This window comes from Macadamia integrifolia, unplaced genomic scaffold (genome assembly GCF_013358625.1).
Source record: "Macadamia integrifolia cultivar HAES 741 unplaced genomic scaffold, SCU_Mint_v3 scaffold_211A, whole genome shotgun sequence".
In the NCBI taxonomy this organism is placed as follows: Eukaryota; Viridiplantae; Streptophyta; class Magnoliopsida; order Proteales; family Proteaceae; genus Macadamia; species Macadamia integrifolia.
Window position 1 is genome coordinate 126,694 of NW_024870644.1, and position 18,154 is coordinate 144,847.

At 37.8% G+C, this 18,154-nt stretch overlaps 1 protein-coding gene and 1 long non-coding RNA gene across 2 annotated transcripts; one reads left to right on the plus strand and one right to left on the minus strand.

Annotated features, from left to right (window-relative positions):
- Positions 1–10,048: 10,048 nt before the first annotated feature.
- LOC122071341 lies at positions 10,049–12,550 on the minus strand. The gene is made up of 2 exons (XR_006138157.1): positions 12,321–12,550; positions 10,049–10,292 (listed from the first exon to the last, which is right to left on the minus strand). It is a non-coding gene; the product is annotated as an uncharacterized LOC122071341 (long non-coding RNA).
- Positions 12,551–14,438: 1,888 nt separating this feature from the next.
- On the plus strand, positions 14,439–16,763 carry LOC122071352. Its single transcript, XM_042635688.1, has 3 exons — positions 14,439–14,551; positions 14,912–16,135; positions 16,244–16,763. The coding sequence occupies exon 2, from the start codon at positions 14,973–14,975 to the stop codon at positions 16,047–16,049; it is 1,077 nt and encodes a 358-aa protein (XP_042491622.1). The 5' UTR covers positions 14,439–14,551; positions 14,912–14,972; the 3' UTR covers positions 16,050–16,135; positions 16,244–16,763.
- Positions 16,764–18,154: the final 1,391 nt, after the last annotated feature.

The window sequence follows — 18,154 nt, forward strand, 5'->3', positions numbered from 1 at the left end:
TGTGATCCTTTTGATATACCAAATGGTATTGTATCAAGGGATGTGGTTTCATTGTCCATTACTCATGATTACACAAGAGATTAGACAACTAGCCACGGGTGTGGAAGAATCAGTGCAGTGAATATGTGTATAAGTGTAGCAAAGAAAGTGGACTCAATATGACATGTATAGACCTACCTTATGGTGTTGGCATGAAGGTGAGTACCCTCGTCAGATGATTTCACTTTGACCGTGATGTGTGATTCAGTTAGAACAAACAAAATGCAAGCATGATTAGCCAATCATGTTTTCATACAAATTTCGGTAAAGGGAGAACAATCTTGTATTCATTAGTAGCATCTAGTGTTAGAAGCTTGTCATCAATCCTCAACAGCCATGGATTTGGATCCTCGAACCTCTTTTGGGTACATCTTTGGATCCTGTGCTACTACATCCCCGCTCAAAGATACGTGGGGGCCTATTTCGCAGAGGCTCATTCCCTTAAGGGTTTTATCAAAGGCATATTGATGATGATCCAATATTGAGGATTAAAAAACATGATATTTAGTTTCGCCACTAGGGTTCGGCTTAAGATTCAATGGGTGAGCCCTATCATAAAGAAATGGCTCGAAAGTTGGTCTGGTCCAATGACAAGGGTAAGTGATAGGTGGCAAAGTCGGGGAAACTGTTAGGCACCCACTCTACCTAGTTGAAATGGTCTTCCTACCAAACGCTTAAGAACAACATTCTCTCCTAATTAATTTTATACCACACATATTGATAAGTTATTGTTACACTACTATTTACACTACCCCATATGAATTAGAAGTCTAAATTTGGCCTATTAAGTTGAGGGATAATACATGTGCTCGACACCTATTTCCGATTGATAAGGGAGGCCCCTGTTGTTGCAAACGCGAACTTCAGTGAGTGTCCCCCAATTCAGGCAGAGTTGGATTAGACCGTATACTTTCCTTCTTTGAATAATTTGGCTTTCTTATAATATTTTACAGATTTGAGGAATCTTAGGAATTTTGGCAGAATTTTAGCAAACAAAATAAGGTGGTAGAATCCAACCGATCGAAGGCTCTAGGATGTAATCTGGAGGTTTCCTAAGACTTCCTAAGACCTTGGGTAACTTCCTGGATTTTTTCTTTTTTATATTTTCAGGTTTTCTTGTTTTGGCATGCAAATCGAGGCAGTGTGACTGATGAGTATTTCAACAAAATTTCGTCCTAAGATGGTTTAGGCTTGCAAAAGGCAAACAAAAATAGGACTTAAAGCACTTCTCTAGCATTTTTGACACACATTGGAATGGTTGGTGAGTGAAAAGGCAGACAGGTCAATGTATCTTGGGAAGGGTGAATAATGCCCATTTTTACACGGATTCAGGCCCTAAAAAAGTGAAATCTCAAGGGTCAATGAAAAATGATATTTTTTTTTTTGGGGACCCGCGGTTGCAAAATATGCTTATTTGGCGGTCCTGTGCAAATTAGATCTTGTGGCTCCGTGGGAATCTCGTGGGCTTGCTAGTGGGAATGGACTATTCCATATCTAGAGTTCGCTAAGATTCCATAGATAGGAGGGGTAAAATCATAATTTTAGGTGCTTCTTTGCCCTAATCAGGGTTTCTAGCATCTGGGTTTGATTGCAGGAGATTCGGTGGTCCAATTTTGTTTACCATATATTGTCAAAATTGCTTTTCCAAGTGTCAAATGATATAGTTGTGACATCCTTTTTGGCTCAGACAAGTTTAAGATTTGCAAGTAAAGATCTTTTATCCTACTTAAACTTGGGAATTCCAGCAATCATTTTTTCGTGCAATTCACACACCATTAGAGAGTACTTAAGATGGATTTGTCTGTATATGATATACTAGTATCTGTTGCCATGAGACTGGGAATGATTTGGGTACATCAGGCTTTCAAGCCATATTAGTGTTTTGTGTCAGATTTGAGTTTCAGGCCTGATGAGGGTTTGGTTATGGGTTAATTTCAAAAATGTTGAATCCCCTTCTGAAAGAGAGCATAAAGCTCGTCCACATCCTCTAAATCACCATTTCTGGGGGTGGGTGATAAGATCAGATGTCTACACGAGGTAGTAAGTGTAACACCCAAACCCACCCTAGTGGTAAGGGTTGTCAACTAATTCATAGGATCGATTGATTTTAGATCATAAACCAAAATTGAACCAAAATCCTCACAAATCCATTTGAACCCAAGCACACCATCATAAACAAACATAGCAGAAGGCTTATATACCCTTTAAACTGAAATCAATATAAAATTCAAATAGTCAATGTCTATAGATAGTGCTGGTGGCACCACAGCTAAGAATAAATACAACCTAATTTGTTAAATCTAAGTAGCATCACAATTCCATGTTTATTACAGTTGTTCCTAATAAAGTAAATAAATTTCAAATAAAGTCAGCATATTCAATCTTGGAAACATCTCCATCAATGTGCAAAATGCAATCTTCAAACTTGCAAAGCTTCTTGATTAACCATATCTAGAGGGTAGCTTAGTGAGTAAGAGAAAACAAAACCATAATATCGATTAAACTTTTCAATTTATAAATCGAATAACATCTTGAATATAAATCACAAGCTATGCGCGGTTATTGAATTTATATACTGAAAATAACATTAGTCCAATTAATTCAAACATTTAAATTCAAGAGTTTATAACATCAGATCCCATCTAACCATCATAGTAACATCGATATCATGGCACTACCAAAATCAAAGCATATTTCAAAACATAATCACTAGGATGGGACTTAGGCTCTTGGCTCACAAAAACGGTAAGTGGCTCCTATTCTGGGGAAATCACAACCCTTAAATGTCATGCTATTGCCTTACCCCTCAGTCCTCATACCTAATAAAGTGGAATTGCGAGCATCGAGCTCTTGGCTCAGAGAAGTGGACCATGTCCTTAAAAGTCATCCTCTTGCCTCACTCTTATTGTTAGCAATCCACCCCAACACCTAATCCCCTGTTGAAAGGATTGTAGTCCAACAGTTGCATAGTCCATACCAAATCCATAACACATATAAGGTCTTATTATATTTTAAATAAAATAACATCAATGCAATCTTTCTATAGTAAAGTAAATCATGCTTTAAAATATGTCTAGTACTTCAAAACATGCTCTTTAATAAACGATAAACAACAAATACTAAACATCATGTAGTTCCAATTCACGTTGTTTTATAAAAAAAATAATTATAAATGAGTTCATATATGAAAATAATACATAGATTCTATGGGGTCTCACACACCGTTCAAATCAATCAACACGTATTTCTCGGGTATGCTTGGCTCATCTACGAAATAACTATAGTTCATAGTAATCCCTCTTTACATACTACATCCAAAACTTGAATCCCTCCAATTCAAAACTCATACTCTAACCTTAGATAATGGTTGGCTAAATTCCCTGATCAAACGCCTCCACCTTCTGAAAACGTCGAAGTCAAACTTTGAGATCAATCGAACTTTTAGTTCCCACAAGAAAACTAGAATCTGAAATTTCGAGAACCCTTTACTCCACTTAGACTCGAATTTTGATCCACTTAGAGGTGGAATTTGTAGATTTTAGTTTTGTAAAAATTATATATTTAGGTGTCTATTATCTAACAGAGTTAGAATCACTCCATTCAGGCCTATAAAAAGTGACATATGACCTTTGTAACGAGTATGGGTCAAATATATCCGTGATAGAATCAGTACAACAACATGTCAGTCATGGTTTAACAATTCTTTACCGTCAAAAAACAGAAAGAAAAATAAGACTTAATTATAATAAAATTTCAAACTACATGCCCGTATAATATTCTTAAATCGAATCCCCTTCTTCTTCAAATCGAAACTCGAACTTCTAAATTAAGAATGCAAATGTCTAACCCCCATACAAGAACGAGATCACTGAAGTTCTTCCCTCCCTTTCTCTTTTCCCTCTTTTTCTCCACACGATTTCAGTTAGAGGAATTCCTCCCTTACTCGCATGGTTTTAGGGGTAAAGACCCCCTTTCCCCCTTTCTTTTCTCGTTCAGTTCAAATGCTCTTTCTCTATATCTCTCTCTCTAAAATGTGAGAGCACTCCTCACTCATGAACTCCCCTCTCTCTTTCTTTCTTTGTCTCAACTTTGGACAACACATTGTCTCTCCTCATCCTATTTCTTCTCTATTTCCTTTTTTTTTTTTTTTAATTCTAACTCCTAATTTATCTTATGTACTCCATGCAACTCTCCCTTCCTTCTTTTTTTTGTTTATTTATTAATTTTTTGTAATTATTAAATGGGTCCCACAAACCAATTTAAAATAAAAAAAAATTAATAATATACCTTAATAACTCGTAGCAAGACTTGAACTTTAGGCCTCCTATGAGGAACCGGGCCCCATCTCGATGGAGTGAAATCATCGATCTCTCTATTGAAGAGGAGTCGCCACTTAGATAGTGTCTAGGACCCATCTAATTGATATTGAAATTGGAAAGTGGTCCAAACTGTCTAACCAAGGGTTATACTTTGTGTCAGGTTACAGCTGAGGAAGGTGATAGGCACCTCGGTCCACCCGATGAAAATCAGACTTCTACCTTAAATATGGGGCATCTAAGTTTTGGACAACCTCACTAAAAAGAAAATATGGCCGAAATGTAAAAAGGTAAGTTTAAATCCGCATCCAGCTACTCTGCATGGTTAATATACAAAATGTAAAATAGACATGCTAATAATGTAAAATAACGACGAAAATAGCTCTAGCATTCATCTCATGTACCTTGGCATATGTGAAATTAAACATGGGGTAGGGGTCATTGTATATGAACATGACTAGTTTATACATGCAATGTATTGAACAATTAAATAGAAGTAAGATGTAGCATGCAAATGCATTGAAGAAATAAATTAAAAAAAAAAAAATTTTGTAAGAATTTGATAAAATCATGTTAGATATAGGAAATTGAGATTTACAATTTTGAAAGAGAAACATTAAGCCATAAACCTCTAGAATACACTTTTAGCAGGCCTGCAATCTAAGATTCTATTTAAGGGAAATCTCAGCTTTTGCTCTGGCTAGCATGGGAGAAAATCCAAAATAAATAGTAAATAAAATTGGAAAATTATAGAAATTTTGCAAGATATAGATCATGACCTAATATATAATATTAAAGAAGGAATTTAAAACAGATGATGAAATTGGTTGCATGTCACTGCTGCCTTATCGGGGGACAACAGTGAGTTATGCTCAGTAGGAGTGCAATAACTCGGTATGAAAAACTCAGAATGAAGATCATAAAAAAATGAAAGGGAGAAGACTTACCCCCAACAACTTTCGTAAAGGGTGATTTATAGTTGGAAAGGTGTGTGCTAAAGTGTGGTCGGTGTAAGATCCAACTAATATGACGTCCAGCAGCAGTTCCTTACGATTCCAGTGTGTGACTCTCGGTGGCTTGAACTCTTGTTGGGTACGTTGGATATGTATATGTATGTGGGATCCCCAAAACTTGTGAGGGATCATATATTTATAGTTAGGTGGCTCTTTGGTCACCAAAGAAGGATAAGAATGCTTCCATGTAGGTGTGAGATCTCATTCCATGCTTAGAGAGAGATTTGGTCTACTACTATGAGAAATGTATATTCCCAAAAGGTGTGAGCAATTAATACATTTTGTTACATATGTTTTCTAGAGCCTTCTAGGTCTCCTAGGGCTTTAGATTGAGTCTAGGTACGTCCCTTGGGTGTCAAGGTATGAGACTGGATTGCGATTTTCCAAAGATTGAAAGAATCCCTATAAAATCGTAGGATCCGACAAAGTTTGCACTCTAGTCAACATAGCTAGTAATTAGCCGACGTTGACCATTACGCAAATAGCATCGGCCATAATGCATCCAGCATCAGCTGTAAGTTAGTACAACTCAAGCTCAAGTTGACTCAGGGGGTTTTATCCAATTGGGTTTGTGACTCAATTCAGGATCGATCTATGGTTTGTGGTGTAGTCTTGGTCATATACCATAATGGAAACAAACGTATACTGCATAGAGTGAGTATGTAGCCTCGACCGTAAATATATAAATTATTTGTTGTTTATGGTTGTCCTTATTGGCAATTCTGCCACGTGGCGGTGATGACGTGGTCAGTTTGGGTGACGTGGATGAAAATGATGACATGGTAGTGTCCAGTGTCACCGATGAGATAACAGAGTAGCTTGGTATGCATGGAGTGGTTTAATATATCATTAATAGGTGGTGCGGGTTTCTGGGTCAAAACTGGTAAAATTTACCTATTTACGATTGAGAGCATTTTCGACAATGAAAATGACATTTTTGGAAGATCGGTTCTTCATGAAAAAGATAGATTGTAATTTACCTAGTCCAGTGCATTTGATTTCGTCACATTCCGATACCGTATAAAGAAGTTACGACATTTGTGGCAGTCGAGGGTAGTTTCGGCATTGAAGATGAAATTTTTAAAGGAAGTGTTCTACATGTAACAATACGACAAAAATACAATATTTCCAACGGTTATGATTTCATCGCGTTTCGATTCCGTATGAGAAAGATACGTCATTGGAAAAGTGTAGGGGCATTTTGGTCTTTTTACATGGATGATTCAGATGATTGAGTCTTCTGAAAAGTCGTAGAGCATCCAGTTACGATTCCAACGCACTTTGTTTCATCTCGATCGGATATCGTATGAGAAAGTTATAAGTGTTTCCATAAAGTCGGTTCGAAAATCCAAACCGAAAATCTATCAGTTGCTCTCGGTGTTGGGTGGATTTTTCGGAATTTATTTTTGAAATTTGAAGGGTTTTTGTGTAATTTAAAGATTTTGAAGGTCTGAGTTGCAAGGGGTCTTTAAGCACTGAAACATATAGAGGCAGGGGTTTGATTGTAATAAAGAGGAGTAAAGGGAAGTGAAATGGATGGCCAAGCTTCGACCACGTAGGCTTGATGCCCATCCAAAGGATGCTGAGATTTTTCGCTGACATGGACGAGATAGATGCTTGCGCGTAGAATTTGATTGGTTAGGTGCATAATTCTTGATGCACTGGCGCTACACTTTATCAAGGTATGTTGTGGTGTTTCGCGTGTGTATAGAAGATATAAAGAAGATTTCAATCTTAATGATCTCATGAAATCATATTAAAGCCAACATGGAGGATTCGGATCCAACGGTCAATAAGCCTTTTCACTTTTGTGAGTAGGAGACAAGCTCCCTTAAAATCCGGAAAAACAACCAATCATAGATCGACAACACTTCTGACGATGTCAGCGCCTACGTCATGATGACGTCATCGAGATTCAAATCTAACGGTTTGGATCTATTGTCCGTTGGTTTAATCGGACGGCTTGGATTACAAGATCTTTTATATGAGATCTACGGTCAGATTTCGCCCCTGTTGCGCGCGCCGCCGGTGTAGCCTACGCCACCCGTACGAAGATTCCATTTCGGGCTATTTCATTGCTCCAACTTCGAAAGGTCATATCTCCCTCATTTTAAGTCGGATTTGGGTGAACCAAGTTGCAGCTTCTTCGTTTTTTCAAGCCCTACACCATGGAAGCAAGAAAAATGGGTTTTGAGTGAAAGAAGGCTACGGTTTTGGTAGGAGAAGCTTCCCCCTCTTTGTTGGTCCTTGAATGAACATACATTCTTGATGATAAATGTTCTTAGGCCATTAAAGGAGGTAAAAGAGGTGGTTGAAGTGTGTTAATGGTACATTAACTCAAAGCCAAGGAAGAAGAGAAGAAAGCAAGGATGTGTTTGCTTTGAAGAGCAAGAAGCCAAGGAGAGATAAGGTGTGAGCACCAAACTTGTCAGTACAAGTTTCCAGTCATCCCAGGCAATCGGTTGTGAGATTCTCTAACCTTTTATTTTACATTACATGTATGTATGTATGTTAGGGTTAGTTGTGGATGAATGTATACATGCTAGGTTAGTTGTGGATGAACTGTAAGCATGCTAGCTAGCTGTGGATGCATATGCTAGGCAGAGCTTGACTGTAGGGCATTGATATAAGCCCAATTTAATTGTATTATTTATTGTGTGCTTAGTGGGTGCTAATCACCAGGAGTGGGTGCTCCCGTGTAGTGGGTGCTACACATTGTATCGGCACTACGAGTGCCATCTCAGCTTCGGCTTGAGAAAATTGGGTGTGGGTGCTCCCGACTGTGGGTGCAGTCAAAAGTAGTGTATTGAGTAGGTACGAAGCCTTTACAGGCACTACTCCGGGGATGTAGGCAAATTGCCGAACCTCGTAAAAACCCTGTGTTGTGGGTGCTTGTTGTTTGCATTTTATATTGAAGTGCGTGGAATGTGGAATGGGTATGCATACTTGGAAGTGCCTATGAGAGGCTGAGTGTGCAAACAGGGACAGGTATATCAGTTTTTTCTTGGCTAGACATCAGACAGGTTATTGGGGATCGGAATTGGACTCACTGATTCACCCCCCCTCTCAGTGACTGCCGGGTTACAACACTATCATCGTCTCAGGGGGTTCCCATCTCATCATTGCACAGAGCCCTTCCAGGTGGTGAAAAAATGTTGTATATACACCTCCTATTTACCAAGTCTTAACCACTAGGCTAGGTTCTTAAACGTTTACCAAATGCATAATTAAAATATATATTTAATTCACCTACAGTGTGAAAAGTTAAAATTACACCTATCTTTTGGACACGGATATTGCAATAAGTTCTCTAATAATACGTACATTGTCGGTCGATGTAGACATTTAGATGTTAAGTATTTTGTTATAAAAGAGGATGTTCAGAATCGTCTTGTTTCAATAGAAAGTATTGGTATCGAAGAGATGTAGTTGATCATTTTACTAAAGGTCTTCCACCTAATGTATTTGTGGGACATGTTAGAAGTATGGAACTTATATAATTCTTTGTATCAAGTATTCTATATTAAATGTTGCAACCTTAAGTTTGATGATTTCTAAACCTTATGTTTTCTATCATTTATTATGTCTTGCATGCAATTTAAGTTTTTAAAACGACAAATGCCATTAAAACTAAATGGAAAATAAAGCGTACCCTAAAATTAACCATTGAGATTGATTCAGAATTGATCATTCGAACTGATTCACTAAAATTTTGAAACTACCCAAATTAGGGTTCATTTTGGAAATGACAGCTTATTGTGATATATGGAAGGAAGTAAAACCAACCACATTAGGCTTCATTTTGGAAAGGCCTCATTGAATTTTATTTTTCCATTAGTGGGAGCTCGTACATGTTCTGCAATACCGCCTATAAATACTCCATTGGTATGATTTCTTATATATTGGACATGAACCGCCATGATTCGTTGGTTGAAGGTTTCATTTTGATTACAAAGAAAGTTGCAACACGAAAACATTACCTTGACATATGGCAATTTGGGCCAATTTGTTAAACGGAAGCTGATGTGGCCCAAATCGTCATAGTAGCATAGAGTTGCATTAGTGGTTAGTTACCCTTTTGAATTGGTAACTACTGTGATGAATAGTTATTACCAAATGGAGTAAAATAAAAGTTAAGGGGTTTTGGTTTCAACTGGATAACTCACATAATTTCCCATTACTTTGTGTACATTGTGAGAGACACTAAAACACAAGAATGTCTTTCCCTTTTTCCATAGGTGGATATGTACATTACCGGTGCATTTGAGTTCATCATAAAGATTGAAGACATCGTTGATTAGAGATGGCAACATCATCCATATATCTGCGGCAACGGGGAGGTAGAGTACATTATCTCCTTTTCATTCTTGCCATGAATAGATGAGAATAACATCTAAATTTCCAATGACTCATTTTGCCAAACTCTTTTTTGGATGAAACTTGACATGTGAGTAGAGATCCACCAAGCTAACCTTTGCCTGATAATAAATCTATAGAATGATTGGAGAATTCTTTAATTATCAAACCTCCATTATATGTTTGAGATGGTATACACCCTGCCCTCCATATCTCCATATCGCACAAGTATGCGGTACTGGAATTTCTAGTCCAGTCAGCTAACCAATACCCAGGATCTTAGATGCAGGTAATAACCAAACCCACAAATAACACATCTACAAATCAGAGTGTACATAAGAATTCATAAAAATCATAAGATACGCGTGATGATTAGCTACAATGATGCTTATACAATATTACAGACCCACTAATTGATTCCACAAGTTACAACAAAGTCCATATTACATCTTACCCTTAATTACAATATTATATACAATGTACAATTAAGTCACTATCTACAAGCACTCCCTATAAGTGTCTTCATCTCCAACAAATCATCTGACCATCTCTGCTTCAACTTCAATACCTAGGAATGAGTAAGGATGAGGGTAAGCACGGGTATGCTCAGTGAGGGGTGGGGGCATATAAAAACATATGCATACAAGATTTATGAATAATAATTGTCAAGCACACTGCATCTCAAGACTATATCACCAATTCACTAAAACACACTACATCTCAAATCCATAACAACGACTTACAATGCAACATCCACGTGATTCAATTATTAATCTAGTTCCATTATAATTACTAAGTCTCATCCTATGGGTTAAGTGCTATAAGCAATGTAGGCGACATTCCCAACCTTGTACGTTGGGCCTCAGGAATACAAGCTCACTACAGGCAGGAGCCAGCTAGTCCTGGTCAAAGCTTTGGTCTCCTATGTATCCAACAGCCAAGCATATGCTACACCATACCATGTTGTGCCCCTTCCAGGATATAATACATTGTATCTGGATATAGTAGTCCTACACGACATATCACCAAATAGGATCAACCAATACCTAATCCCCTATTGGCAAGGGATTATAACACTAGGGTTGTGTGCATAACCATATGCAACTATATGCATCCATAGCATCTAGCATGTATTTGTGGCCATAGCTGTAAGACTGGCCTCTGAGCCCATGGTACAGGAAAAAACCTCGGCCACACCATGTCACAAACCGTCAATATTACATCCACCTCCACAAACACACATCTATGGTCCTAGCTGTAAGACTGACCTCTGAGCCCACAGTATCGGATAGACCCTCGGCCACACCATGCCATAGATCGTCAATATTACATCCAACACTACGCAACAATTTATACTATGCATCCATAATCACAGCATTATTCGTATCAATAGAACATGCTTCATATAAGATCTCATAAACTTTTATACAAAATAATTGTACACTTCCACAGTAAATTCAGCAAAGAAATAAGAAATACAAATAAACATATCAAGCACAACAAAACACAACAAAACCCCTCACTTGGAATTCCATGTCTGATGCTCTTCACTAAATTCCTAGTCTCGCGTATTTTCTTCACCAAACACGTCTATCAAACTCCTAATTAACAATTTACATGTGAATCAATCTTAGATACATCATGACATATTCTTTCTAAATTCTATTTACATCTCTGTATTTAAATCTACTCATAATCTAATTTCTTTCCTCATCTAGTGAAAGACATTCACCCAACCTCTATAGTCATTGGACTAATCTTTGAGTTATTGGGTTGGTTCTACAGGTCTTTCACATCCATGTACCCTTCTGGACATGTTAGTATTGCTCAATGATAAAAAAAATTATTTAATTGAAGTAGCAGGGGTAATATAGTCATTTTCTCCTTATACATTCTCACACCTTCTTTCCTAGCCTTTTCTTCTCTTTTACCAGGCCATAATTCGTGGCTATAATTTTTTCTTAACATTTTAAATAATTTGGAACACTTTCGGACCGATTTGACCCAAATAGCAACAAGAGAATCAAAAATCCTATTATGTGAGGCCTTAACAGGCTGGCCTATTAGCCAGAGGCTCTCCAGTCAGTTAGACTAGCAGAATGGGTTTCTACTGTTCTGCTACCCTGTTTTTTGCTAGCAACACTGATCCCAACAGGTTCCATTCTCAAAAACATATTGATTTTTGCTCCATTTATACTTTTAATACCAAACCAAATCATTTCTTTACCTAAGCTTAGTCCCTATGCCTTGTATTAACTTCTCAAGCCTTACTTTAAATTCAGATTTTCTTCCCAAAAAGGAACCACCTGCATATTTTCTTAGTCCAAGGTGAAATTAATACCATGTATGAGTAATTCTCACCTTCAATTTCACTTTATTTTACTGAAATTGGAAAAACCCCATGAATCTGAGTTTTCAAGGACTAGAGGAACGAAAATCGGGTCTCCATTGAGGCTTATGAGTGAGGGTTTTCACTATAAAAGATAAATCTTGACTCCAACAGACAAATTTCTTAAGTAATTCCATCAGTAACTAACCCTAACCTTAATCGATTCTTACCCTAGTTTAATTCACAAGGTTGATTTCAGATTCTAACCTTTCTTGTGCTTCTTGAGTTATGCATGTAGCTCGATCAGCCATCCTTCACTTCAATTTTCAGCTGGAGTAAGACCATGGTAGCACCTTCTAATTGTGGAGAGCAAAGGATGCTTGCATGCATCAGCAGCAGCAGCTTTAGCTGTAGGAATAGCAGTCGTAGCAGCAACATGTAGCACTCCTTCTCTTTCTTTTCTTTTTTCCCTTTCCTTCTTCTCTTCCTCTGTTTCGTTTCTGTCTTCAGTAACAAAAGGAGAGAAATAATCCAACTCTCCCCTCCTATTTATAAGCTAGATAGACTAAGGTCTGTTTAGCTAAACAAATTTTATAAAAACCTTATTTTCTATCTCTTTAAATTTTAATAACTTGGGGTAGAAAATATGTATTGACATGAAATCACCTATATAATTACCCCCAAACATTCATCTAATCATGGTAAAAAATGGGTAGAAAAACCTTTTCAATTGGTGGGGCCCACAGAAGAAAAACATAATTTTTGGGCATTCTATCCCTAGGACAGGCAGGCCGGTTAGCCTGAACCTCTCTAGCCGATTATGCTCTGTTTAGCCCTTTGCTTTCCAGTCTTTTACCTAAGTTTTACCAACCTCATGTGGGACCCTTTCCACTGCTATAGGTACTCTCAAGCCCCTTTCAACACCTTCATTAAGATCCTCACTTCCTTCATCACTAATTATAATTCCTTTCCATCATATACCCTTCTCCAATAAAATTTTCCTTCTTTAGGACTGAGGTTCTAAAATCAAGATGTTACAATTTCTCCTCTCCTTACAAAAAATTCATCCTTGAAATTTGTGAGGTGACAGGTTTCCCAATAAGTGACCTTTCTTACCTCATTATCATTGTCATCATTCATCCATTCTTTAATCTAACCTCACAATTATTTGTGGATAGTATGTTTAAGTATCATTCCAATCATCTACACCTGTATGATCAATCATATCAAAATCAGGTTACCTCCATTAAATTTTATGAACTATCATTATCCATTTCATAGTTTCCATTGACTTCTTTAGTCATCATTACATCTTTCTTCTCTCTCTCTCTCTCTCTCTCTCTCTCTCTAAATCATTCCTCTAAGTTATAAATCCTGTATTTTCATAATTTCTCAATTTTAAAGTTCCAATTAACCTTAATAAATGGATAATTTTACTCTTCCTATCATTTCTGATCTTCCATATATAAAAGTTTATAAGTTAACCAAATAAATTCTTGCCTGTCGAATTCTTCTACTTAAAATCCTCATTTAAGGATTTTATCACCATTTATTTGTATCATCATCCAACAACTCCTTCATAAGAAATCTATTATATTTTATTCCATGGTCATTTCTCCAAATTCCATATTAGGTGATATGTTTTCAAGCTTATGAAATTTCTCTCAAGATTGAAGGTTTCTCTAAAGTGCTCTAGTATTCCAATACATCTTATGGCCTCACGTAACCTTGAATACCAACCCATGCCAATTCATGTATATTCATCCACCAATCCTTATATGCTTGGTGAAATTTGAAATCCAACTCTACTTATCGATATTGCCACTCAATCATATCCCTTCTCTTCTATTCATTCTGATTTATCCATAACACTTTTATTCTACAGCTTTTACTACCTTGTTGTCTCAGATATAGCTTACTCCTCCCATTGTAACACTGTATATTATTTTTTAAATTATTAGAACTTATACCTTCATCATTCCATATTAAGGATTTTCATTTCACAAGTATCCTTAACACATCTCTTAACTGACTTCAATGAAATCAACTTATTTAATTCTGTGTTGAATAACTTAGGTCCTTATATCTATTCTTAGTTCTTTTTCTCAGACTAGATTCTTCAATTTGCTCTGCCAAATTACTTCTTTCTTAATACTGTTCCACATTCTGGTCTTTTGTGTTCATATACACCCTCTCTCATGATTGCAAATCTTCGACTTTTAATAGCCTATATTGAGCATCCTATGTCCATTAAGCCTCACATAACCAATCTTGAAAAATTAGAGTTCATCAGACCATTTTGGTTGAACCAGTGGGAGAGATTTCCCAACAGGCTAGCCGGTTCGTTAAAATTCTCAGTCCTTTAAATAGTACTCAAGAGCTATTCAAACACTCTCAAAACCTCCATTTCTCCTTCCACATACACCAGTTTGCCTCCAAAATCAAATCAAGCTTCTATTCATCATTTCCCACCATTCCTTAGCATCAAATCACTTCAGGTATGTTCATCTCTTACTTATTTTACTATTTTCCATTTGTAGAGAAAAGTTTAACCTAGGTTTTCTTCTTCTTCTCAACTTTCTCTTTTCTTTTGCTGAAATTTTCTTTCCTTCTTTCCCAAATTTCTCACTTGTCTATGTTTTCCTTTATGTGGCAATCATTGTTCAGTGGCTATCTTTATATCCTCCCCACATGTGACAATCAATTCTACCATTCCTACATTTCCTTTTGGGAAATTTTATGAACCTAGAATTGCTTATGAAATTTCTTTCTGTCCTTGAATTCTCTGTTTTACATAAAGGTAGATTTACTTGTTGCATGCAATCTTCTTACTTGAAATTATTCCTTTCATGTGGTAGGATATTGTGGCTTCTCCATATCACACTTTTGAAGTAAAATCGCCACCATTTCATCAATCTCATGGCACAAAATGAGGAATTCAATGCCACATGGTTTAGAATCCCTGTTAACCGAGATAATTGGAGGCACTTCAACTCCAAGGCCATTATTATAGAATGCCCTATCAGAGTGCATGATCTCCAAGATTTTTGGGTACAAGAAAGATTCGTAGCCTTAGGGTGGGAGGCTATGTTGGATGTGGACAAAGAGGTTTACCCACAGCTGGTTCATACCTTCTGCTGTAATCTTACCGGCAAGCAACTCTACATTGGGGAGTACAAGGTATACAGCCGAGTGGGTGGTCGAGATATCATTTTCACCTCAATTGAATTTGGGGAAATCATTGGGGTTTCTTCTAAAGGTAGCAACATCTATTGCCCTCCCCGGACTTCTTCCAAAGGCTTCTTCAATAGCACAAAACTGGCATTCATGAAAGCCAATGTCATAGTAGGTGGTGAAGTTAATTGGGCTCTCTTTGCTAATTGGAGACCTACGCCCAAGGTATTGTGCAGGATTGTGCAATACAATATTCTTCCCATCCATGGCCATTTCAACAAGGTGTCTCTCATGCAAGCATACACAACCTTCTTTCTCTACATAGGGGAGAAAATCAGCTTGCCTTACATAATGCTAAGGCAAATGATGGCTTGTGTTTATTGTCTGGCTGATGGCTACCTTTTCTATGGTAAGGTACTAACCAAGGTATTCAGGCATATAGGCATCAACCTAGAGGGTGAGAAAAGGATGGATACACATGTCATTCCTTTTGATCGTGCCATCTTAGAGAAAATGAAACTACATGAGTATGCTGGTAGTGATCAGGATGAAGCACCCGCAGCTAAGGAAGACTTGGAGGAGCATGAAGAGAATGTGCATAAGGGTGAGGATGAGCTACAGGAGGGAGATGGGACACAACAGAGAGATGAGCACCAGCCTGAGGAAGGGGTACGTGTTAGGGAAGAGGAGGAGCACTCAAATCCCTTCCATGATTTCGATATTAGCGATATTGATGTAAATCTCATGGAAGAGGACATGGCAAGTTTAGGAATCCCACCCACACATGTTCCTGAGAGTACCCATGGTACCAAATCCTACTAGGGAGAAGACTTTCTTGGCTAGTTTCACTTCCCAGACTCACTTCAAGACTGCTCCCATTCTGACTCAGCCTTCTACCTCTACTGGAGGTGATTCTCGCACACTGTCTATGCATTTATTTATTAATTTTTTTTAACTATCTTCCTTACACTCATTTCCTACTTTTTTTTTGCCCTACACTTTGACTCTGTAAGCAGTGCTGGAGCACGTGGACAGAGATTTTGCTCAAGTTGCCACTTGTTTGGATAGTTTGGAGTCTCAGGTTGGCACTAGCTTAAATGCACTTGCTTCCAAAGTTGGGTTTGTGGAGTCTTCTTTTGAGGGATTGGCAGAATGCATGCGCATTTCGCCGAACTATAGACCTCCCTGCTTTCAAGCTTAATCTCAGCGGGCTTCTTCCTCTTCGAGTCACTAGCGGCAATCTCAGCAACAGAGCTCAACTGTCTCCATAAATTTTCTCTCACTTTCTGACTTGTCTTTGTCTTTCTTATTTTGTGTACAAATTGACTTAAATCAGTTCTTTTAGACTCTTAGTTTGTACTTAATCCCTATGGGGTTCTGTTGTTTCACCCCCATTTTGTACTTACGGGGTTTCTTTCCCTTTCCTTTTTGTACTTCTATCTTTCTTGTGGGAGTTCTATCTATTAAGGTTTACTCAAATATGTAATTTCTTAATTTTTATCTTTCATGTAATGAAATCTTAATGAGATTTATCTACTTCCTGTCTCTTTTATCTCTCCCACCTGTGGCATTTTTATTTACTAATCTAATAAAAAAAAATTTATCGGTTTACCTATTGATCACCACACACCTAAAGTCTCATGGTTGGGTTGGGTTACCATAGAGCATCCCGCTCTAATACCACCTCGGACACACCCTACCCTCCATATGGCACAAGTATGCAATACTGGAATTTCTAATCCAGTCAACCAACCAATACCCAAGATCTCAGATGTAAGTAATAACCAAACCCACAATTAACACATCTACAAATCAAAGTGTATATAAAAATTCATAAAAATCATAAGATACACGTGGTGATCAGCTACAATGATGCTTATACAATATTACAAGCCCACTAATTGATTCCACAGGTTACAACAAAGTACATATTACATCTTACATTTAATTACAATATTATACACAATGTACTTGTCTACAAGCACTCCCTATAAGTGTCTTCATCTCTAACAAATCACCCACCCGTCTCTGCTTCAACTTCAATACCTAGGAATGAGTACGGATGGGGGGTGAGCACGGATATGCTCAGTGTGGGGTGGGGGCAAAAAAACACATATGCATACAAGATTCATGAATAATAATTCTCAAGCACACTGCATCTCAAGACTATATCACCAACTTATAAAACACACCGCATCTCAAATCCATAACAACAACTTAAAATGATTCAATTATTAATCTAGTTCCATTATAATTACTAAGTCTCATCCTATGGGTTAAGTGCTATAAGCAACATAAGTGGCATTCCCAACCTTGTACGTTGGGCCTCAAGAATATAAGCTCACTGTAGGCAAAAGCTAGCCAGTCCAGGTTAGAGCCTCGATCCTCTGGCTAAGCCCTAAATAGTAATCCCGACCCCATGGTCCCTGTCAGAGCCTCGGTCCCCCATGTGTCCGACAACCATGCATATGCTACACCATACAATGATGTGCCCTCTCAGGATACAGTACATTATATCCGGGCGTAGTAGCCCTGTATGACATACCACCAACTGAGATTAGCCAATACTTGAACCCCTATTGACAAGGGGTTATAACACTAGGGTTGTGTGCCTAACCAAATGCAACCATATGCATCCATAGCATCCAAAATGCATTTGTGGTCATAGTTGTAAGGCTAACCTCTGAGCCCATAGTACTGGATAGAACCTCGGCCACACCGTGCCACAGACCGTCAATATTACATCCATCTTCACAAACATACATCTGTGATCCTAGTTGTAAGACTGACCTTTGAGCCCATGGTACCGGACAAAACCTCAGCCACACCATTCCACAAACTGTCAATATTATACCCATCTCGACAAACACACATCTGTGGTCCTAGATGTAAGACTGACCTCTGAGCCCACGGTACCGGATAGAACC